This window comes from Patagioenas fasciata, chromosome 10 (assembly GCF_037038585.1).
Source record: "Patagioenas fasciata isolate bPatFas1 chromosome 10, bPatFas1.hap1, whole genome shotgun sequence".
NCBI classification, from domain to species: domain Eukaryota; kingdom Metazoa; phylum Chordata; class Aves; order Columbiformes; family Columbidae; genus Patagioenas; species Patagioenas fasciata.
The window spans coordinates 16,608,732-16,634,033 of NC_092529.1; the positions used below are offsets into that span (position 1 = coordinate 16,608,732).

Genomic DNA, 25,302 nt, shown 5'->3' on the forward strand with positions numbered 1-25,302 from the left:
CTCTAGACAAACCTAAGCTGGAAGGACACAGCACTTGGATTTACTTTGTTAAAATGTTTTCTGGTAGCGAGATAACTTACTGATGTTGTTTTCTCCCCTCTTTGCAAGGGAAAAGCGGTAGCAGGGGTAGTTTTATCAACACCTGCAAAACTAGATTGTGGGAAAGTCCTGACACCATAAGCTAAATTTGTTATTGTTTGGTGAAAGGCTTGGCTGGTTTTGAGCAGTTTGTTTGTTTTATTGAAAGCAGAACTGCTTTACTGGAAACTACTTTGCTGTAGTTCAGTTAAAATGTCCTGTACTGTTTTGTTTTTATAAGGTGCTTACTTGCTTAGCTTCTCTTTCCAGTTATAAGGAAAGGGGGGAAAAAAGCACATCGTGCAATCATCTGCAGATCTGAAGTGGCCATGTAGAGAGATGGGGGAGAGAAGCAGCATTAGCAAATATCTCTTCCCTAGCCTCTTTTTTATTTGTCCCCCCTCCTTTTTTTTTTCTTTTTAACCTTTCCAGCACAGTTTCCTCTGCTAGCGAGAGGATCTGTAGTTGGCAGTGAAGTTGAATGAATGTTAGAAAACCTAGACCGAATATTGAACAAATAAATGGAATTGCTGATTGTTCTCTGCACTAGTTTCGGATGGATTTGCCTTCATTGATTAGGTAAGATGCTCTGTTATTTGGGAGGGACAACACCCCCTCCTCTCCAAACTGACAACGGGTTTTAATTTTTAAGCTTTATCTTGCCCTTAAATCTGAAACATCATTGTTCAAATAACTGAGAACAAGGTAAACCAACAACATCAAAAAGGTCGGCTTCTGTGATTTCTCAAGGGCTTGTTATTTTGTACTTTCCAATTCTATTTGATGTCTTGACAAAACAAGATGACACAAGGGAGAATACATTAAATTTTGATTTTCATCTAACCTGTTACAGTAGTGGCAGCTTAATTTCTTTTACTTTTTACCGAAGAAGGCTTTTTGCACAATTACTCTAATTGCCACGCCACTTTATGAGAAGGTTTCTTTACAGGTTTCCCATTTGCCTTGATTTTTCGAGGCATTTTTTTGAACGTGCTTTGACCTTTAACACGACGAGCTTGCTGGTTGGAGTGTGTCTTCATTAGGAGTAAATCAGTGAATGGCAAGATTGTCAAAGAAGCAACTGATGTTTTCTCATTAGAATCTAATTTGCACCGTTGTGCTTAGCTGTGATGTTCAGCTGTAGGTGTCTGCCATAGGTGTGAAAAACTGCACATTTTAAGCAAATAAAGTTTACAGCTGTTATAAAGGCTACGGTTGCAACCGGAGTGGCAAAGCCTAACTGTGCATTTAAGCAGAGCTCTGGTTTTTAATGGGAAATAAACATCATGATTTAACCAGGTGAATATTTTCTAAGAGCTCACTAATTTTTTCAGCTGGCCGGCACAACGCGTGTCTTGTCAGACACCCGGGTTTGCAGAGCAGGCAGCTGAGCCTTTGACTCTTGCTGGAGAAAAAGCTCCGGGAGTGGAGAGAGGGCTCATCCTTCCCTAGAAATCTCTGTCGGGAGTTGCAGTTCTTCAGAATTTGACATAGGGGGGAAAAAAAAGTCCCTCTGTATAACACTTCCTTTTTGCTCGCCTGAAATTCCAGGCATATTGAATGTTGCCGGTTCAATCACAGTCTTTTATTATTTAATTAAGCTCTCCTTAATGTATTAATGAACTAATACACAAATGTAAGGAATCTGACATGATAATCATTCTCAGTATATTAAGGGTGTTTGGGAGAGAGAGGGTTTCAAGGCGTTTCCAAGGGCTTTTAGGGGTATTTTGGATGTTTCTAAGCAAGATTGCTTTTGGTTTATTTGAGGCTTTTTGGCAGAATATGTTGATCTAACGTTTCCTTTCCTAAACTCTAGATTTTTTTTATTATTATTATTATTTTTTTAACTGAATCGTTATAAAACATCCCCACTGTTCAGAACCATGTATAGCAGGTTGTAATTTTTTCTTTCATGCTGCAGTGGGAAGCAAAACCAGTAAGTTTTTTAAAATATGAAAAATGATGATGATAATCTCGAGGCTGAAATCTCACTCAGCTTATTAAATGAGTATTTGGTTGTGTGTGTGTTCCAGTTTAGTCTCTATTTGACAAATGTTAGATGTAGAAAGGATTTAATTTATGTAAACTTTATATTTTTATGCAAATTAAATGGGTATTTATTATAGCAGAAACAATTATCCTGGCACTTAGTGAGAAACCTGGTATGCATGAGAAATGGTAGATAAGATCAGATGTTTCATTCTGTAAACAAATATGAAAATATTCCCGTTTTTCCTTAGCTGGGAGAGAATACAGAGGACAGCAGACATCCTGACCTGCCGGGGAATGTCAGCGTAACCCATCGCGCTGCTGTCCCTGGGTCAGGGGGAGATCTTCTCTCCTGATAAAATATGATAAACAAAATAATAATAAAATGCTAATTTAATTTTAAAGAGAGTTCCCCCCCGCCTTTAGCAGGGAGTTGTATTGTTACGGAGAGAACAGTTATGCTAATGACAGACTACTTAGCTGATTTTACATTAATATAATAAACATTACCTGTCTTAATGTGTTGTACTGCATTATGGCAAAACAACTAAGGCTAAAAGTGAGATTCCATTTTGCATAATAAAGCAGCGTTGCAGTTTCTGCGCGAATAATTCTACCAGCGGCGGGGTTCCGTTGTTATTTTGGAGGATGCGCTACTGTGTCGGAAACGTTTTAGCGTCAGGATGGACGCGGGTCCTGCCTTCAGCACTTGTTATTTAGCCGGGCTCTGCTCTGGCTTGTGGCACCGTGCTGCTGTTTGCGGGTGTACCAGAGCTTTATCTTCTCCTGTGGCACGAGCAAAGCTGTTCTGCATTGTTTCGGCTGAGATTTTTTTTACATTTTAAACGTATTGCACGTAATAGCTTTCCAATAAGACAGCTCAAATTAATTTTGTTTGTTTTTTTCCCTAGCCGTATCTATTTTTATTTGCAGCCTGGTATTTATAACTGGTCCTCAGCGACTTGTTTTTCTCTGTTCAGCTATGTTTTGCTCCGTTTAACTTTTATCACAAAATCTTTAACCGAAGAATTGCTGTTTGGAAATACAAGGTGCCTGGTATGAGGTCTTACTGAAATCAAGTTTGAACATACATCACATAGAAAAGGATTTTCTGGCACAGTTATTCTTTATGAATTAAGGAAATCCTCCCCATCTCCCATGCACGCCTGCTAACAGTTAACAGGACCACAACCGTATCCAACACTGAAGGCACGTTGTGTGAAAACGGCATTCTTTTTTTTTTTCACCCCACTTCATACAAGATTAAACTACTTGAAATTATTTAGCTAGTATTTAATTATATTAATATCACTGAAAATGGAGGAATGGAGGTGATTAAATAGGACTAAATCATTTTCATCCCCGTGACCCTTGTCTGGGTTGTATGGAGGAGTGACAAATGCATCCCTGCTGTAACTCCGCTGGGAAGTTAAAGGTGAACTTGGCCTAAGTTTGTGCGAGTTTTCCTGGGTCGGTCTTGCCAAAACGTGACGTGTTTGGGGTGACAGGAGAGGGCTGTGGGGCACGGGGGGGGCTTTGGGGGTGTGGAGGGACAGCAGGCAAAACCCTGGGAGAAACAGTGTCTGAAAACAATTGTGAGTATTAAAGACATTTTTTGCCGTTGATGGTATTAGCATGTCAGCAGGTCTCTACTAGTACAGCTCCGAAAGCCAAATTGCAGCTGTATTTTTACCTTTGCTGCCAGGTTTACAAGCAGCTGGGTACCTACCACACCCTATTGTTATCAGTCAACAATACCAAAAGTAGTTGATTAATCATATCAGTAACAACACTCATGTTCTGTGTGGAAAACAGAAATAAACAAGCTGAAAAACAGAGATGCCCTGCATGCTAACTTAGCATTCTTTAAACATATATGCCAGTAGTTTAATTTGAACTTCAACTCCCTGAAGGCAGTAAGACAAAATTATTTTAGTTCTTCATAAACTGCCTTCTGTGATTCATTGTTAACTCATAAAACACACTCAATTTCATGTATTTAAACAGTTAAGCCATTTTTAAAGTTGGTTTGTAATTTTTTTTGGCAACACATTTAAGTTGACATCTGAGAGATAGAAATCTAAAATTAATTTATAGCCCTCAGTTTAGGTTTCATTTACTAGCCGACACAATATCAGAAATAAATATTTTTTATCTAACGTAATGTAAAGTATACTGCACAGTATCTAAAATAAAGTTTAGTTTTGACTGAATACACTCAAAAAGGGACCCATAAATATTAGAGAGCTGTAGTTAAGAACTTACATGACTGTTTTAAATACTATTGATTTAAACCACTGGCTAGATTTTATGAATCAAAGTGTAATTTCCAAGCTTTGGCTATATTTCTCATCGCTAAAGCACTCTCTCTTGTGTGCCTTTAGCAGCTTTCCAGACATTCAACACGGGATTAAATGATAGTAGTTACAATGATCAATAGGTTAAGACCGGTACAATCACTCTTACCGCTAATGACCTCGGTAGTAATGGGTAATAAAGTGTGGGCTATAATAGCCTATTGCTGGTGCTGGATGCCCTTTGATTCCCAGTATTACCAGGGACTAGCTACATGAAAAAGCTGGACGCTGGGAGTTAAGAGACTGGATATATAGGCCATCATTCTTAACTGTTTAAAGTCCTCAAACTGTACATCTGCCCACGTTCATCCGGGACGCGCTTGTCGTTTTTAACACGGTATTTTCTGCTTTATTTGAATTTGTTTGTAAAAGGTTTCTGTAAGTTGCTTTCGTGATGAGCTGAAGTACAATCTTTGGCTAAATGTGGCTGTTCGCTGTGTTTATAAATGGAAGGCAGGACCTTCGTTAGAGGCCCAGATGTGGTGTGAAAATGTGGTTTCAGATGGTAAAATGAAGTTGAACAGGTCAACGCAAACTTGTACTCCTAGGTGCCCCATATATATAGAATAGATATATATTTTTTTTAGTTGCTGTTTGAGCACTTCTGTTCCAGAAAAGAGTGTGCAGCTAGGAGATTCTTCACCAGTTTTCAAAGGCAGGGCAAATCCCTAGATTTATCCCAAGATAAATGTGCAAAAAAGTCATGGAAGTCAATGGGAGTTGTCTCTGCATAGCTGGCGGCAAAATGCGGCCCTTCTTATTAATCACCGATGTGTAGGGTTTACAGCACCCCACCCTATTCCTGTCTGTATCCCTGCTTGTCGTCATAAATCTGACTGAAGAGTATTTGTGTTGTCTGTCTTCCAAGAAGGGCACAGAAAACATACTTAAACATGCTTCCTCTTCTGTTTGCTCAGTCCAACTTCAATGAAAGGTAGTACAAACCCGAGGGTAAAGTAAACTTCTCTGGGGATGAGAATAATGAAGGTGAGTCACGCTTCGGGGCAGAGATAGTGACGGCAGTATTTAATTAAATAATTCCGTACTCCCAGAAAAGTTTTTAAAAGACCATGGATTAAGATATTCTGAATTACTGGGATTATCCCCCCTGGTGACTCGGTGTCCTCGGAGCCGGTCCTGCGTGGCGAAGCGGTGGCCGGTGGCGTTCCCATAGGTGCGGGCAAGTGACGCCGGCCACTGGTTTCAGTGGCCACGACTGGCGTGTGACCTGTAATGAAATGTGCATTTCCCTGCGTTCACACCGGCCTGGGCCGCATTGGGTGCGTGGGACCTCGCCGTGTTGGCGTTGCTGGGGTGTCGGAGGTTTGCTCAGAGATGTTTTCAGGGCAGTGCCTGGCCCTGCACACAACGTGCACACAACAACACGGGGAGACGTGCCGTGTACGTGTGTCTGACCTTCAGGAACCATTTTTAGTTCATCAAAATTAGTGATGCTGAGAAATCAGGACATCAGTGCATAATGACTGTGAAATTAGGAATGAGAGCTTGCTATGCAAATGACAGGACAAATCATGTGAAAAAGTCAAGATAAACTGCATATTAAGACATTATGTTACATAAAATTAATACTGCATTTCTCTCTTGCTTACTACTACATTGGAAGATTTTTTTTTCAAACTCCTTTATCTTCTGATCAGCTATTGTCTGCTGATTTTTTAAAAAGTGGTGCGCAGAAAAAGTGCTAAACATATTATTACCTTTTATTGTAATACATTAGATGACAGGAGATCCTTTTTAGCAAAGTATATCCTTTACTGCTTTTAGTTTTGTGCTGTCATGTATTTGATTTGAAACTATAGAAAAGTAAGGTGCTTAAATATTACTGTTAAAACTCATACGGGTTTTGTCTTTTCCTCTATTGTTTTTTTTCTTCCCTTTCTTTTCCTTTTTTGGGGTGGGGGGTAGAGGGGTGGGTTTCTAGGGAAATAGTCTTCTTGCGTTACTAGGACTGACAAAATGGTTCTCATGTAGTCTGCAAATTAAACACAAGTGCAGTGATTATTTTGAATAGCTAAATTACATTCTAGAAAGCTTGCAGAATTCATAGCATTGTCATTAGGTATCCGCTTGAATACAATTTGTGTAACCTTGGCCAAGACAGCCTGTCATTTTAATGTCAGTGTTTTATCTGAACAAGACATCATCCTTTCAGATACAGTGTACAGGTTCCTTGCAAAGATGCCCGTGCAGAAACGTGTTAACAGTTGCAAATATGAAATGCTATCAAGTTCATCACTGTAGCTGTTTGTCACTGAAATGTCATGGAAAGCGGCTTTTAATGGTATCTCACATAATATGAAAGAATTGAAGACATCTGTATGCTTGGTGAATATGGAATGGTAAAGACATCGTGGTAGGGCCTTTCTGTTCAAATTGCATGGGAGTCTAGTGCTGTTATTCACATCACTGAGCCTTCCTTCAATTTTCTTAAAAACCTGGCGTAATAGGGTCTAGATCCCATCAGCACAGGATTCTCGGCTGCTGGATTTCTGTACAGAAAGGAAGGGCTTTCTGGGAGGGAAAAGACCCACTTGACAGTTTGTTGTAAAAATAAATAAATCTTAACAGGGTTTACCATATCGCTCGCTTTAAAGAACTCCCATCGCAATGATGTTTCGCAGAAGGGCGATGTGGTCACCAGGAAGACGTGGTCGGTACCTCTGCTGCAGCGGGCTGGGAGGACTCTCTCCTCCAGCACCCTCGGTGCCCGGCGCGGGGATGGTGGGTGTCACAGGGGGAGCTGTGGCCACGTGCTCTGACCCTCCTTTGCTCTCCTCTCGCTGCAGGTTCCAGTGTCGGTGGCTATGATGACACCTCAAGTGATCACTCCCCAGCAAATGCAGCAGATCCTCCAGCAACAAGTGCTAACTCCCCAGCAACTCCAAGTCCTGCTCCAGCAGCAGCAGGCACTCATGCTTCAACAGGTAATTGTTTTCCTAACAGCTTCTCAGGTGGCTCCTGTAGGTACTGGAGGGTTTCCCCCTCCTGAAATGTTCCCAGGGCAAGAAGCTGCCCACATCTCAGGTCTGTACCTTAGAGCAGCTGTGCTCTGAGATGAACTGACTGCTCTTTTGTTTTTAATTCTAGAAATAGCTACTGGAAACAAATCCAGGGAGCAGTGCTAGGAGTGTTTCCAAGATCAGCTAAATAATACAGATGCATACTTAAGTGTCAGGACTTCGGCAGATGTCCCTATTTTGCTTTTGCCTGTGTCCCCCAGAAAGCTCGGTGTGCCCTGACTGATTGGAATAAACAAGGTAGTAGGGCAATACTTCCCATTTCAGACCTTGTTATGTCCATCTGGAACCATGAAGGACTATGGAAATGGTGGCAATAAAAGTGAAGAGATTTGCAAGCTGGTTTCAGCCAGCGTATGCTGTGCGGTGTGTCAATGTTTCTCACAGCCCACGGTCCTTTTCCAGCTGCACGCTGGCTGCCGACGAGCCCCGGGACTCCGTTATCGTAGGGTACGGCACAGCGGGGGCTCACGAATCCCGGGTGGGCGCCAGCATCTGTCGCAGCCCCGGACCTCGTGTGCTCCCTTCTGCCTGCCCGGCGCACATCTGGGGAGCAGGGGGGAGGAGAGTATTTCCCAGGACATCTATGCATGTATTGAACAACACTTAATACAGTCAAACCCTATCATTTAGAAAGCATGTGTGTTTCACAACAGAGATCCGCCAGGCTCTCTCAGCAAGGGCGTTTTGGCTTTGTTGTTACAATCAAAGGTCATTCCTTGCCTTATTTTAATTAGTTTGTGTAGAAAATGGTATGTTTTTCATCAGTTCATTTTGGAGATTACTTTTCAAACGATAATGCCAAGAATAGTCAGTGTGCACTGAATTTATTGTCGAGTTTCAAACTAAAGGTCAGACCATTACAGATAAAAGGATGCTATTTTTCAAATCACAGTTTGTGTGTTACACCAAAAGGGACACTGAATTGGCTCTCCACTTTGTTACTTACCATCTTTCCTTTTCTTTGTAGCAGCAGCTTCAAGAGTTTTATAAGAAACAACAGGAACAGTTGCAGCTTCAACTTTTACAGCAACAACATGCTGGAAAACAGCCTAAAGAGGTACAGACAATACCCATTTTACTTTCAAGCCGCAGATCCCTGGGGACTGTCTAGTGGCTATTAAACTGTCATTCATCTTATAAATGATTGCACAACTGAACTGACTCTATCGGGTCTCAGCTTTCAGATTTAGAGTTATTGTCCTGTTTTCGCCTGTATTTTCCTGTGCTTTCCATTTGCTTGCTGCCACATATTTTATAGCAGGGGACCATGCCTTGATGTTCGGTATGAGCACTGGAGCAAGCATCTAGACTCGTATCTTGGGAGAGTGCTTTTGGAAGTTAGTTATGTTGCAAAGGGGAGGGGGCAAGGCAGCAGGCCCAGACACGGTACTGTCCTCTAAACAGTGCAAAATGCCCAGAGACGTGGAGTTTGGGCCAGCAGGTTCCAACTGGAGAGGTTCTGGTTGCGTGTTCCTTGCAGCATGAGCTTAGCAGGAAGGGACCGTGCTGGAGCAGCATTGGTGGCGACACCAAGAAACGCGGTCTGAGAGGCAGAGGATGTGATGGCAGGAGACATCAGCGATGCCAGGAACGGGCCAGGCCAGGGTGGTTTCTGCCCGTCCTTTAAAGACACCTGTCACATCCTAGACTTTGTTGATTTTGGTGTGCTTGAATTTAATTTTGCTGTAATTAATATTTATTTTTAAGGTAGTGAGTTCACTCCTCTAGTCACGAGGAGTTTGAGACTTTCACGATTCATCCAACATCAGTGCTGGCTTGGGGAGATCCTAGAAAGCTGCCTCTTGGCACGAGGCGCTGCGTGATGTCCTGTGTGTCACTTTGCAAGTGGCGCTGCTTGAAGCGCACACCAGTTCCTCCTCCCCTGCCCCCCGTTGAATTTTCGGCAAATTGTGGCACTTGTGCCAAGTTTTCAACCCAGAGTGAATTTTTCCAGCTGAGTTATAAACCCCTGAAAATAGGGGGGTTTATAATGGAAACGCTGACACAACCTTAGCCATAGCGCGCTTACGGGTGCCTCTATAATAAAAAGGGAACAGATTAAAAAGTGTCTAAAATGTAAATCTAAAGGACTAACAGTAATTAAAATGGAAATGGCACAGGGAGGGAAGGCATGTAATTGTGAGATATCACTGTGCAGAATGCTCTCAGCTTTGTTTTGCTGGCTGTTTTTCTAATTCAGTAGGGCTTACTCATCAGTGGCAGTTCAATGCGCGTTAATGACTCTGGGATGCAGGCATCACTCTGGACAAAGAAATGATTATTGTGCGGTCAAAAGAAGTTCAAAGACAAGAAGGGAATTTCAGTTTTTTCCTTAGAGATCCACATTCAAGAGCATATAAATTAAGCCAAATGTTAAAAACCACAGTCTGAAAGCTGACTTCAAAGTCACAACTCTCTAATTAATGAACTGCGAGCTTCAGTTTGGACAAGTCGTGGTTTGATGCGCCCATAAATCAACATGACAGGTCTGTTTCACAGTCTCAGACAGCGCTTGTCATTGAGTCACATCAGATGTAAACACAGCAGAAAAAAGAGGGAATATGAAGGAGGTGCAATTGATCAACAGAATTGGTAAAAACCCACTTTTGAAACGCATTATGCATGATCACAGGAAATGGCGATAGCCTCAAGAGGCTTTCTCCTTCTGCTGTTGCTTTTTTGAATCAGATTTCTAACAGCCTTCAAAAGGGAGAATAAGAATTATGGAGCTTCTCCCCTGTGGCTGGCAGGCAATAACCCCCTGTTGTTATTTTGTGCTTCTTTCTTTTCAAAGGCGTCAAAATTTAGTTTTTTAAAGATCTTTAACTCTATATTTGAAGACAAACAATAAAGGGCTGCCACTGTCATTCTTATCAGTTACCAGGGATTGTATTTTTTCTTTCTGTTGCCACTTCTTATTAACCTCTTATTTGGTCTATTAGACATAGTTTTGAATGCAAGCCTGCATGCTGGGAGAACATGAAAGTTCAGATGAGCTCAGAGGGCAGATAAAGAAATTTGAAGGGGAAAGTTACACAGCAGAATGAACGATAAAAGTTAACTCTTCTAAATTGCTGTTGTCAGACAGGAGAGCATCTCAGACACAAAGATGAGGGCTTGGAGCTTAAAGAAAAAAATACTTTGTGTTAAAAAAGACGAGAAGGGAAGTTAGACAATGTGATGGCATTTCAATATCTAACACACTGATTTACTGTGGTCACACTTCTGATATTGCACTATCGAAAGCAACAATAAGAAAGGACTCCTTCCCGTTTCAAGAAGAGCATTTTAACACGATAGCTTCTAAGAGAACAAGGGCCCCAAGTCTCTTCAGCTTTTTTAGGGTTTGGGGGGATATTTTTGCTGGTGGTTTTAGTAAAGACCTGTTTCAGCGATGCGTTTCATCCCGCAGGTTTGGTCAGCCTAGTTTTTCCCGCCTTAAGGAGGCTATTCTTGTTAAATTAGCATGTGAGAGCAGTGGTGTCTTATTATTTTTCTTTGTTCCCCCCTCCCTCTCGTACTAAAAACTGATGGTAGGGTCACAAGGCGAGCGGTGCCGCGGTGGGGACCGGCGGCTGCCGTGCTAACGAGGGCCGAGTTTGTACCTTGACAGATGGAACAAGCGCGTTCCTGTACCGCATCCCCCAAGTCATTTCGTTAGTGCCTTGTCCTATTGTACCGCTGTGGGAGAAGAGAAACACCACACATCTCCCTGCTGGTAAAAGGGATCCGACCCCCGCGCAGAACAGAGGGATCCCAGTAGGGTTGCTGGTGGGTTTTAGTGCATTGCTCGGTGCTGGGGTGAGGCTTTGCCCCCCTTCCCAGCACGGCCGGGGGTCCCCGAGCCGAGGGGGCTCTGGAGCCGCAGGGGGTCCCGCCTGTCCCCTGGCGCTGGAGGGAGCGGGTTGTTTTCCAGACGGGGCCGTTTGTCCTCTGGCAGTTGTGACAGTTTATGTTAGGCAGTAGGGAGTAGCCTAAGAAAGGAAAACAGACCTTTGACAGAAGCTTTAGGGAGGGGATCAAAAATGCAAGTTTTATCAGGATATTTCAGCATTTTAACACTGACTACTGACCTGACAACAGGACTGCACTGAGACCTTTTTTGTATGCATTCAATTGTGAGAAGTAAACAAACTGCCTTGTATCCTGTGTTTGGTAACTGGGTGGGGAGTGCAGTTTGGCAACGTGTCTTGCTTTTAAATTCTTTCTTGGACAATGGGCCTTGTATACTTTTATATCCTGGCTTTTCAAAGTAGAGAGTGTTCAAGAGCTTTTCTTAGGATAGCAGAGAGGACAACCAAACGGGCATCAGTCAATTTATTTAAAGAAGTGGTTTTTTTAGGGGAAAAAACCTAACTTTACACTTGCATAGCAAATAGGTAGAACAGCTTACTGTAGTAATGTTTATTATATATATAAAGTGTATATATATATATATTTAGAAAATGAATATTTATAGAGGCAAACATTACTTTAATTCTTAATATAACTGTTGCTGGGGCTTGCCGTTATTGTTGCAAATGGTTGAGCGAGTGGATCTGTCTGAGCAAGCTATTGCAAAGAAGTGAAAACTCTCAGAGTTTCAGAATGGCTGAACACCTATTTCTTTTAACTGTGTTCTTGAGGTCCTAGATTTTCTTTGGAAATAATGAGGTAAATTGACTTGATAAACAAGATAAATGGACTGACTGTCAGTACAGTCGTGGGGCGCAGTTGGCTGCAGTGTGAAGGTTGGTGGGACATGGTGGTACAAGAAGTTGGGTGCTAAACCCCCGCTGGTGTCTGTCAGTCTGTCTCCTGCAGCTCTGCTGGATTTTTTTCCCTACTTGACACCAGCAGGGAATGGGGCCAGTGATCCCCTGGCTCGGTGTCAAGGAAGGGCGACAAAGAGCTTGGGATCTGTCTGGGGTTTGTTTGTGGAAGCGTGTAGTTCTGTAAGAGTTAATTTTCTTTCCGTAATTGTTAGCCATAATGTGTATAAGACCTCCACCTTGATATGATTCCTAGCAGATTAGGGATATTAGATAATTTCCTTCTATTTATTGTACTACTGCACTGTATTATCTTTCTATCACTCAGATAATTACTAAGGAAATCTACATTAATTTTTTTTGGCTAGCACAAGGAACTGCTAAACACTGGCATGATGTATTGATGTTTTACACAACAAAAGTTTTCCTCCTGTCATTGTACAATAAATAAAAAGATATTTATCAAAATGCAAAGCCTTTCATGGATTTTAAAGAACAAAGCAAATAAAATACAAGATGAGCATGGAAGCAAAACCTAGAGGCTTCCTTAACTGAACAAAATTAAGGACTCTGAAGCCTGGAGTACTGTACATATTAAACACTCACATTCAAGTAAGATGTTGTTTGCTAAATTATGAATGTGTGTAATTAAAATCTAGTGGCTGTTTCTATGAAAGATTTACAATGTTATTTCATCGTTTGTCATGGCTAATTAACAATATTAGATGAAGTTTTTCTTTTTCAAAGGTCTGATTTTTTCTCATTTATTTATGTCAGAAGTGATAAACAGAGTAGTTAAAAGCTTCTCCGGGTACAGTAGTGAGAAAAGCAACATGTTCTTTTACACCTCAAAGGTTCAAGGTTCACATCCCTGTGGAGTAAAGCAACTCCATCTTCTTTCTAGTGAGAATAATTAAAATTTTCAAAGTGCAGAAGTAGCAGCCTTAAATACAGCACAGAATGATTCTGAACGTAACAGAAAGTATTGTGGGGCTTGATGGATGAAAAAGGGAGAGTAAGTATAAAATACCATAAATTAAGCCAGTCATATTGTCTTAATAGTTGAGACAACGCTTGCATGAGCAAACAGAGCACAGTGCTGGATTGTTTTTCATTACATCTAAGTGTGATGTGATGGTGTGAGTCTCAAGTTATACACATCCTTTGCCTCAAAGAATTACCCAGGGCCTTAAGAGCTGCCTGCAGCATTTGCTTGGCACACCACTGAAATGCAGCCACTTCTGGGGTAAAGCACGACCACGTGGACCAAGAAGCATTGCATACGTTTTTAATTGGGACGGCAGGAGGCATTTAGGTGGGATGAAAGTAACCGCTGGAGGTGGGAATCGACCGCGGCCCCATGGGCAGCTGCAGAACCTCGGACTTCCTTGGGGCCTTTGATATGGGTGGTGGACTCACTCGCTCGCCTTGATACTGGGTGACTGTAGTCAAAAGTTGAAGCGTGTTGAGACAAGGAGCCCTGTAAATGCTCTGTTAATGCTTTGCTCTCTATTGACAAACGTGTATTTTTATTTTTTTTTCATCTTTTCCAGCCCCAGCAACAGCAGGTGGCTACACAGCAGTTGGCCTTTCAGCAGCAACTCTTACAGATGCAGCAGTTGCAACAGCAGCACCTCCTGTCTTTGCAGCGTCAGGGGCTGCTAACCATCCAGCCTGGCCAGCCTACTCTGCCTTTGCAACCCCTTGCACAAGGTAGGTGAAGGGTTTGGGAGCTGCCGCCTGTCTGGCCAAGTGATGGCATGCACACACACACACACAATTGTCACTCAGGGAGAGGGAGGGAAATCTCATAGACTCATAAAGCAATAAGCAAAGAAAAATCCTGACAGGCGGGGTGGGCATTATAAAGATATTTTTTGAGAAGGGCAACACTGACATCGCGGACCGCTCTGGCTAGCGGGAGGCAGGTGGTTTGAAGTTGGGATTCAATTTGCGCAGCTATAGCCGGTCTGGCGGCCTCAGAGCTGCTGGTTGTACTAATCTGGGCTTGAAATCCTTCACAGGAGGCATCTTAATCGATTCTTGGTGCTGGGTTCATGGCTGAGAGTAGTGTGAGAGCAACTTTTCCTTTTTTAAATGTGTTATTTGGGCCCTTTCTGGTTCCAGCCCGGCGAGGAGCCAGGCGCAGAGGAGCTCGGATCCGCACACTGCCAAGCTGTAGAGATTTGATTGCCCTTTGCTGCAGCTGAGAGGGAGAGGTGGCAGCGTCTCCTCTCCGTGCCTGTTTACACGACCTGCATTTCACTGCCTGTGTACATCACAGCTTCATTACTCCCTCCACACTGAGACAAATTGGGATTAACTCCGTTTAATTTTAATGGTGTTATTGACAATTAGATCCTCCTACATCTTTATTTAGTCTTGAACACTGCAAGAAGTTATTGCTTTGCTGAAATCCCTATTTTTATTGAAGATATTGATACATTGAAAGCAGTGACTTCAAATCGCGATACTTTTGACAGGGATTATAACATGAGGGTTTTATTCTCTCTTTTCCTCCTTGGTTTGAATATTTCTATATATTTTTTTTTTAAACTGGATTTGTCTGCAAGCCTTGGGACATTTTAACAGACTTTCCTGAGCTCTGGCTGCTGTGATTGAGGCAGACTGTTCAAAGTTGGCATGGCTCAGGGAAGATCAGGTCTTTCAACCATGCTGCTGGTCTTTCTGAATAATCGTGCCTTTTCCTTCCCTTGCCCTGTAATAAATTTAAACATCCACCTCAACAACTTGAGTCAGCTCAGGTTGAATGATTTGGGCTCTTCAAAGCAGCCTTAGGGCTGCTGCTAGTTGCCAAACCATATAATGAATTTACATTTAGCTCTATTCAGTTAAATGGTGGGGGACGAAACAAAATTGCTTGTGTTCTTCACCCTCCCTTTTTGTGTGTACATAGCTGCAAAAAGGAGAGCGAGGTGTCTGGTGAATGTTAACTTATGTGGATAAACGGGTACAAGGCTGAGGAGCGGAGTCTGCTTTGCTCTGCAGCTGGTGTGGTTTATTTAGGCTTATTTTCGTGAGGCTCACAAAGGTATTTGAGCTCCTGTCTTGAGAGGGTAAGCTTTTGGAGACTTGACACCTCTCTCCACGAGAGTCAGGTTAGCTTTCCAGCATCCCAAAGCTGGACACCTGGTCTAGATTAGTCCGGTGGGTGAGTCGGGGGCTGGTGAGCAGCAAGGTGGGGCCTGGCTGGGAGCTGCAGGGTCGGGCCTGGGGTGCTGAGTGGTGGGTCGCCCTCTGTGCTCGGTGTGATGGGGAGAAGGCGTGAAACGAGTCCAGAATGAAGGGCATGTAGACAAAATGCCATTCATACTTGGAAAACGTTGTCACGTATGTTAATTAAGCTTCAGATTTATTGTTGGAAGCATCCCAGGCTGTTCCCACACACCCACCGGACTGAAGCTTCAACCTTTCTAATTTTTCCCACAGCTCCTATACTATTAAGTTGGCTCGGTGAGGTTCATTGTGTAGTACATCAGTTAAGCTGTCCAAAGGAGGGCAATTGGGCAGTGACAAGACACGCTCATGTGTAATGTGAAAGAAATGAATGTGGTGATGCATGAAGTGTAATCTGTGCGGTAACACATCGGAGACACCAGTAGGTAATTCAGCCGTCATGGCATTGATTGATATGGTTAGCAGGGTAGTGTAACTATTAGTCCTCGCAAAGAAGCGTATTTAGAACCTAAGGGGTACTGACTTGCACACCGAAGACAACATAAACATGAGCAGAAAGTACTGGTTCTTGCAGGGAAATGAGCTGCGAGCGTTGGGGGCGGCTGGAGCCGGGAGGAAAGAGAAACTTGAGAATTCAGGCAGGTTGCAGTACAGCACGATATTTTATTTCTTTTTATCAGAGAGACGATGGCTTAAAACTGATGTCATTATGAGGTTTAAATCAACTTTCTGCTTGCTTGAACATGGTCACCTGGGTATGAAGGTACAAGGACACAAAGAGGTTGAGCAACTCTGTTTGTCTTTGAGCCGGTGATACCTGGGGTTGGGAAATTGAGTTCCGTGAGCAGTAATCTGTCAACTGTCCCCACAACATACATTTTTTAAACCTGTGCCTACATTTTCTTTCATAATGAAGGAGACTAGTTGTCCTGAAAAATGTAATGAAGAGCCAGGGCTATAGTTTAAAATAATTGGTAATGTACACTTCTTATTTAAAAAAAGAATACATATATCATGCCCTTTTGTTTTCAGAACAGTCTGCAAGACTGAGACAAGTACTGGAAATGTGCGTATTAAAAAAATAACATCCCTCTAGTAAGTGTAGCTATGAATTTGGTTAAAAGCATTTTGCTTTTATTCTTAAGTATCTGTAATAGTAATAAATGTTTCTAAGGAGAGAAAGCTACTTCATAAGTGATTTTTTTGTTATGTTTTCAGAACTAATACATTGTTTAAAGCTGTATTTCAGTTTCATTTTAGTTTTTAGTGGTTACCTATTGTCTTACACAAAATAGCACATCCTTTAATGTTATATTTGTGTAATCTTTTCTGCTTTGTATTTAGACACATCTATAGTCTAGATTTTATATCTGTACCTAGTAGCAATTTAAAAATAAACCGCATTTCAGCAGTGTTCTGAGCTGTGAGAGCTGGATCTTTAGTATCTGCAAAATGAAACTGCAAATCACACTTCAGATCACCAGCGAGTGAAAATAATAGGACTGAGACATCTGGGTGCCCGATTGCTCCCGCAGATTTGGCAGTTTCAGGTCTAAATCCCGTTACTGGTACGTACAAAGTTGCAGCACCAGCAGTAGCGATCTCTGGTAATTGCAGCGCAGTTCTGGGAACCTGACTTAAAATTTAGCTCTCGCTGTTAAAATGAAACTGTTAAATGGTAAATTACATAATTTATTGTGAGCGTTCGTGGGTCTTGCTTTTACCATTTGTTCTATTATTTTATTTAACCATTTTGCGAGATGAATAATGAGCATACCTTTCAGCTGCCCAGTTTGACGGGCTAGTTAGGAATTCTCTCCAGAATTATTCTGAAAGAACTACATTTGGAGAAGGAGGAGGAAGACTTTTTTTTTAAAAATCATATTAATCAAATGATGTCAAGGATGTGGTCATTTTTAAGCGATGGGTTGTGTGCAGATGTGTATGACATCACATTTAACTCTTCAATTTAACATCACCCAGGCCGAAATCCTCTTTATTATCTCCAGTATTTTTTTCCCCTGCGTGTTTTTTCTTTCAATACACGATATAGTTGTTGTTGATGCTAATATGAGTCACACTCATAAAGGAAGTTAGACCAAACCCCTTGACTTCTGGAGGATCTACAGCGAGGTGTAAATATTATGTGTATGTATATTTTAAGGGCTGTGACGCTTGCAAGCTTTTCCTTGGGATAAAGCGTTAGTAGATCCAGAAGTGACCTGGAGGAGAAGGGAAGGGGAGAGTAGAAAGGGGGCCAGGGGGAGGAGAGGAGGGGCTAGCTTGGTTCTAATTAAAAACCTGAAGAAATCCAGATGGGGGCGGTGGGGTAAAAAAAAACCAAGAAACAGCAAAAAGCCAGTTATTCTTTCCTTATTTGCTTATTCTGGAAAATAAAAATAGGTGTCTGCTCATACAGTCTCATATCAATATGTTATCATCAACAGACAAGTCTATTCACTATTGTTTCAATTGAGTAAACAGTGGTGTAAGGGTCAGCCCTGCTCACAGGTAATTGTGTGCGCGCAGACAGTCCTGTCAAGCGTGTTCGCTAAAAATACATCCCACACTGTCACTTCGCAAGGTGTTTGAAAATAATAGCCCCGATCCAGGAAAACAGGACGCAGGCTTGTGTACTGACCTTTTTCTTTGTTTAATTTGCTCAGAGGTTTAATTTCAGGGGACAGGTAATAATTGAATGTGTCTAATAACTAAATGCTCATTTGGGACAAAATCCATCAAAATATAATTGGCATTTGGGTCTGATGAAAGGAAAATGACGTGGCTTTAGAGATGCGTCCTAAGAATATCTGATCACTTAATGTATAAATTGAAGCCTCTCTCATAATATATATTAATTGCAGATACTTAAGGATTTTAGCGTTTTTTTGTAGTGAACCGTTACCAGAGACCAACTGTTTTTGTTAATGCTACTCTCGGAAAGGCGGGGAAGGTTATTGGTCTGTCGTGCAATAATTTACTCCTCTTTGATATGCAAACGATCCACGGTGAATATAAAAAAATCCTATCAGACTCATTTCACAGTTCTTAACCACTTAGATTCTCTGGAGTCTATCGCCTCATTAGACCAGTGCTCTCCAAAGCTAGCATAATTAAAATCTTTAACAGTTTAGCAAAGTAAAGATGTTTGGCTGATCACGTTGAGATGATTATCTATCCATTGTATTCTAAATGACAAAAATAAATTAAATTTAGACCTTGGCATTTTTTATTATGTGTTTCAAATGAATATAATGCATACTGCCTTTTTTTTATTTTATTTTCTTTCAGTACCTTAGGTTTGGTGAGATACGTGCCTGTGAGAGCTGCCGCTGTACGCTCAGAAAATGGCAGGTTTCCTTAGGACAGCTCCAGCGCTTCAGTCCGCTGAAACAATGAACAGCCATCCAAATGATGGTCTGGAAGCGCAGTGATGAGAAACCTCTTTAAAAACACACAGACACTGGCTTTTATGATATTTTTTTTTTCGCCGCTGAATATTTAAGCGATGCGTCTCTACTGCTAATTTTTTCCCATGGCCTCCTCTGAAAGAGCGCTGAAATTGTCTTCAGTGAGAGAAGCTTGACTTGTTTGATCATGTCACAAACATGAGCTGTATCCAAAGCGTGATCTCAGCGTGAGCCCGTGTCACGCTGACGCGCGGCTCCGCTTCGGCCCACGGGACCTTGCAAAGTTTTCGCTTGCCTTATTTATTGCATGCGATGTCCTGAGCTTGGTGTCCATTTTTGGCACAACTAAAAATACATACATTTTATTGTTATTATCACTTCTTGAAGCTTATTTTATGTTTTCGTTTTACTTTTGAATGGCTCATTAGCATCGATCTAAGAAATGACAGTAATAATAGTGTTACTTGTATAGAAAGTTACACAGTTTTTCAGTAGACACATCCATCAATTAAGTGAGCAGTTCGAGAAACCAAAATTAATGAGAAAGATAGGTGTGTTAATTAAATAATCATAGTATAATCAATTTGACTGTTAAAATTTGAAAATCATTTCAGGAAGACAATATGAATTCATAATTTATGTCTAAAAGTGATTAATAAAAACTGTATTTCATAACAAAGCTATTTGTCATAATTTAAAACTTAAGCACAGAATCAGTCATATTGTGGTTCGTGTTGTCATAATAAGAAAGCTGAGTATTTTTTCTACTCCTAAGGCCTTCCTTTCTTTTAAAAACAAGCTAGAAAATATTCACTTTCCTTGAAAAAAAAAATAAAAGAAACAGTGTATTTCTTGAAGAAAAATAGAATTTCTCCAGCTGACTGCAGAGTAGCCCATGGCCACCTTTGATGTCAGCCTTGGGGTGATTTCTGCCTGAGCGGGGACTCTGGAAATGGGCCCTCTGTAATTTTAATTACAAAAAGTAATTAACATGGAATTTGGTGGTGGTGGTGGGGGGGTGTTGTGTGTATCCCCTGCCCCACACCTTGTGTTTTGCATTACATAGATATTGCAGATGTTGCACCAGAGCATTTAGCAGAGACCTGCAGTGTTCAGTATTAGCCTTCAGTTATTAATAAAAAAAATACACGCGCAAAAACACACACAGAGAACTAACACTAGGCTTTGTTTACTGACTCTTTGATTTAATTACTGTTTGAAGACGGCCGAATTAGCTGTTAATTGATTTAATTATCCAATTTGTTTGTTTCAGGCATGATTCCAACAGAACTGCAGCAGCTCTGGAAGGAAGTGACAGGCTCGCACACGGCGGAGGAGGCAGCCAGCAACAACCACAGCAGCCTGGACCTGTCCACCACCTGCGTCTCCTCCTCTGCGCCATCTAAGACCTCCTTAATCATCAACCCGCACGCCTCAACTAACGGACAGCTATCGGTCCACACTCCTAAACGGGAGAGGTAGGTGCCGGTGGGGTTTCTACCCCTGAGCATCTCCGAACAACGTGCCGAAGCGATGGCGAAATCGTTGGGAGCGGTGGCCAACAGCCTTGGCCTCGGTTTTGTCCTCCACGTCTTGCTCTGTCTGATTTTGATGTGGTTGAATAGAGTAACCACTGGGCAGAATATGCTTCTTTTGTTCAGATCTTTATGGCTTGTTAATTGGATCAATGTGGGCACAGTTAGCTAATTAGAAGTGCATTGGATAAGTGTATTGGGGGAACTGTGGAGAGCATAAGCTGGGGTTTTTTTGAGTTCTGCATCCCGGGTGGTGTTACTCTTGATGTACTTTGGCTTTGCAGGCTGGAGATGAGGAAAAAAAATCTGTTGGTCAGTACAGCCTGTTTTACCACCCCTGTTTTCTGCCAGATTTCATTGCCCCATCTCATCTAACACATTTGCCTTTTTTTTTTTTTTACTCTGTATTTACCTGCTTTCACAAGACTGAATAGGCTTGAGTTCACCAGGTTCCTCTAAAACAAAGTGATTTTTTTAAGTGCTGATAAAATTAGCTAACTGGTGTTGTTTGGCTTTTAAAAGTGTGAGTTAATTTATACTGACTAGGCTTGCATTGTTAAAAAGAAATGGCTTAAATCAGGGGTTGTCTGTTGATGTGCTTCTCAGCACGGGCTGTGCTTTATTCCACAGGATGCTTTATTGCAGGTTTGTTTCTTTACACCCCCAGATTTCACTGAGGCGTGTCTAACAACATAACTTTTGCTTACGGTGAGATAGACGGTCCCAGGAGCTTGGGCCGTGGGTGCCGGCGCCTGCTGCATCCTCAGAGGAGGAGGAAGATTAGGGTCTCCAGGAGCAAGCGAGCAGCCCGGGCGCACTGGGGAGGGCAGCGCTGCTCTGCTTCTTTGCATTCAGGAGAGTCCCTTTGCCCATCTAGAAATGTTACAGCAGACGCTAGCGAAAGCTGGATTTTATGGAAACTGATGGCTTTGTCTTTCCGTCCTCCTTTCATTCATTAGAAAGAGGATAATGGAATTTTTAAGCCATAGAGTTTATATGTCTCGTGGTCTGAAAGTAGATTGATAAGGAAGCTATATAAATACCTCTTATGTCTTTCTAATATTAAGAAAATAGAGCTGTTGGGAATAGATAGATTTTAAAGGAGAGCACACCCACTGTTGAAAGAACTGCTGTGTGTGTAAGGCATCATTTTATATCCGTTGCAAGGACATGTGAGTGAACATCAGCACATACATTTATAATGCACCTAAGTGTCAAGGATGTGGTTTTCATAAAGACTTACATGGGATACTAAAAACAATTTTATGTTTATTAAACAATTAAATTCCCTTTTTGCTGCATATAGAGCTGAACAAGATGTTCAATAAATTTTTTATCTATGTTTTTCTTACTGAGTATATAAAATAAAAACCCATTCAGTGAAATGAATCTTCTTTCACCAGATAGAGGCATGTGCTGTCTGCTAATGGCAGTCTAACCAAGGAAACTGTATGCCATTGCTGTTTAGTTTGAAATGCAGTGGAAATACATGAATCTGTTCCGAAGGAAGAATTTTCTCTGTGTATACTGCCAAGCAGAACTAGAAATCAATGTGTCTGAGTCCTGTAATTGTGGCCTGGAGGTAATGGGGATCTACAAACAAGGAAATACGTGTGTTTTTATTAGTAAAGTTCAAAATTAATTAGGAAGGCATAAGCTTGCTATGGTTATTGTTTGAGATTGTCTTAGTTCAGAAGACTTAAGGGCCTCGCAGGTTGAACTGATAGCTGTATTGTTCAAGCTTGCCGTTACAATTTTCCGACATATCTATTTAGAGTTCTCTACAGTATCGAAACACAAAAATAGGTACATTTAGAAATACAAATAAGGGCACTATAGACTTTGCTTTATCTTGCCTCTGTTTGGTACATGGAGGGTTTACGCCATCCATTTGCTGCAGTGATTAAATTACATCTTTATCCATAAGTAGAGCAGGAGACTACAGGCAGAAGAATGCCTACTGATGCACTTAAGGGTTTTGTTGCAGTCTCATCAGGCACCGTGGTGCCTGCCTGGATTTCATGTGACACGGAAACTCCTCTCGTTGAGCTGTGTTGCACTGGTTTCCTTTCTGAAAGGGGGTTTATCTACAGGCAGGGTGTTCAGGGTGGTGAGTGAGCAGGGAGGGAAGAGTAGCTGTGCTTTGCTGTCAGATGTATATTTGAAAGTTCATAGAAGTTGAAATGTTAGTGTACTTACAAGAGAGAGGACAGGCGTGAGCAGGGCTTTGGGAATTTTTTGATTGCAAAGTTTAAGGCTAGAAAAAAATCATGGATCTGGCGGGAGCATGAGTTTGTTAGACCTGTAGCAAAATCTGTGTATGTTCTTGTACCCAGCTGGTTCAGCCCAACTGAGCTTGCAAATACAAGGGGACTAGTGGAGGTGATCCTGAGCTTGAGCCCAAGCTTGGCTCAGGGTTGTCAGAAGGGCTCACAAGGCAGATCCCAGCCCTTCCACCTCCCACCACACCAGCCCACAGCTTGGGCTGGCCAGGGCAGATTTTTGGGTTGTGATTTCCCCTGTCTTATTCCTGCACCTTCTGTGCAACTGGCTGTTAGCTTTTGTCTGCTACAACCAAGCACTATTTATTTAGATTTAAACAACAATAAAAAGCACATAGTAAAATCTGGAAGTGTCCTAACGGTTAAGCACAGCCACATCATAACGACTGCCCAGCAGCAATAAATAATCATATACAGGTAACATTAACTTTTAGGGTGTGCTGTAAAGCCGTTTCCCCCCCTTCCGCTTGGGCTTTTGAGGCAAGTTGGTTACATGGGAATTACTGTCATCACTGTCATCCTTGGGACATGTCACTGGGGTCATTCAGGCTGTGTTTTACGGGGTTCCTGATCCCACAGGTCAGGTTGTGGGCTACTTGAGACCCACGAGACAGGAGGGACTTAGCTGACACAGCAGCAGAGGCACCTGTGTAAAAGCCATGAGGCAAGCAGCAGTCTTGGGTAAAAACAATATTTTGGTTATAAACATGGGGTTTAAAATAGCAGGAGAAATAGTCATTGGCTGCTTGGCATGCCCACATGTTGCTGTGCCACGAGCCCAGCCTTGTGGTTGTGCACAGCGAAGCTTTAGTCTGCACAGGCTGCGGGAACACAGCTCTGGTGGCACTGGCCACTGCAGGGCTGCCACTCTTAGAGATGAGTGACAACAAAAGTTCTCCTTTATGGCACAAAAAAAGAAAGGCAAATGGCAAGCAGGTGGCCGGAGGCACCCCGGGATGTTTGAAAAGCAAAAATATGTTTGAAAGCAGGAGGCATCGTCCGTTCCTGGGCAGGGCCAGGGAGCATCGTGGTGCTGCTCTTGGTTTCTGTGTGCTCCGTGTGTAAGGTTTTCACAGGAATGAAACAATTCCAGCTATAAATAATGGGTTAATGCTTTCATTCATTTGGGCTTTAAATGTATATTACATCTATGCTTTTGTCCCACATTTCGCCCAGTTTCTGTAAGTAGCAGCAGCAGCAGCTCTGGGGTTTGGTGCACAGCAATCTGTTAAGGAGATAAATAATCTGCTTTGGCATGACACTCCTACTCTCCTCTTTAATTTGTCTTACACAAGGAAAATTATAATTAAATCATTCAGGGTAAACCCTTGAGTGTAGAGAAGGAAAAAACACACTTTGGTAAAGATTGCCAATAGAGACCAACTTCCCTGTTGTGCCGTGCAGAGACATTTATCAATATTCAGCACTATTAAAGAGAGAACATTTCGTGTGATTTGTGAGGCGGATGCCAAAGCTCAAATCAAGGCTTGTTAAGATCCTTTCCCCATGCAATCATGGGCATTCAGCATCATTAGAATTCAGCACTGACTGTGTGTTTCATGCTTTGATTTTACTCAGACAATTTAATAATGTTTATTGTGCTGATTATATATATAAATTCACTCAATGCAATAAACATACCTCAGTCATCAGTACCCTAAGGGAAATATTTAGTTATAGATACTTGTATTCACTCAGGATAAGCGAAAGTGAGACCATCAACCAGCATGCAAACCTCTCATCATCTTATCAGCATTTGAGTTTCTTCACTAACAAGCGTTTTCTCTACACAAGTAAATAAATAAATAATGGGAGCCAGTTAAGTACATCTGCTGTGCTTACAAATGTCAAGGACAGTACCCCCTTTTCATCTCATTCCACTGCATCTTACTTGGGGGAAGCTTGATTACTTTCTTAAGAAAGACAGCAAAATGAAGTGGGTGGATGCCCGGATGCTTTAGGTGACTGCTAACTTTATAACCTCATGAGCATTGGGCATCCCAAAACCTACATGCTTGGGAATATTCGTGATGTCAGTATGTTTGGAAAAGCAGAACGGTGCAGAAGTCATCGGTGCTTTGTGGTGAGCGGAGGTTGCTCCAGCTTGGGCTAGAGCTGGGAGGTCTGGGGTGCTGTGGGGTGGTGCCTGCATGTGGTCTTGTCCCCTGGTCCCGTTCTGTGCTGACCGCAGCAGCCACAGGATGATGGAGGCTGTTCATAAACAAGTGAGTTAGTGAAGGTGCAGACCTGTTAATTTAGAAAATGCATCTGTTTGTAAGGGTTAAGGTGAAGGGCTGGTGGTGAAGGCTGCATGTCCAAGAGACCTTTCTCCTCATGCCAGCAATCCCATGTTTGTCTCCTATTGTCTTTATACCCTTTCCAACCGTGCTTGGGTCTTGTCCTACATAAGGAAGCAGCCATCTCATAGGAAAAAAAGATGGAATAAACAAGGGGATTTTTAAATGAGTTTTTCTTGCCAGCATCGCAGGAGGAAGGAGTCTGGAGAAGGCTCTGAAGGGAAGCGAGAGGAGCGGCGAGGCAGCCCATTGATCTGGTTAGGCTTAATGCATCGTGTTTTACTGTTGTTATCTTCCATGCCAGCTGATCCTCCATCAAAATCCCAAGGCCCTTAGATGAGGGCATTAGGATTCAGTACAA

At 42.1% G+C, this 25,302-nt stretch overlaps 1 protein-coding gene across 14 annotated transcripts in view; it reads left to right on the forward strand.

The window, feature by feature from the left end:
* Nucleotides 1-25,302, forward strand: part of FOXP1 (forkhead box P1) — a 383,077-nt gene that overhangs the window by 300,344 nt on the left and 57,431 nt on the right. For 11 of the 14 annotated variants that reach the window (XM_071813224.1, XM_071813231.1, XM_071813234.1 and 8 more), the window contains 4 exons: nt 7,235-7,372; nt 8,436-8,525; nt 13,773-13,932; nt 20,101-20,305. In XM_071813224.1, coding sequence (XP_071669325.1) covers nt 7,235-7,372; nt 8,436-8,525; nt 13,773-13,932; nt 20,101-20,305 — 593 coding nt within the window. The remainder of the gene's footprint in view (nt 1-7,234; nt 7,373-8,435; nt 8,526-13,772; nt 13,933-20,100; nt 20,306-25,302) is intronic. The other 3 variants (XM_071813229.1, XM_071813235.1, XM_065845225.2) reach the window with 1 other exon arrangement.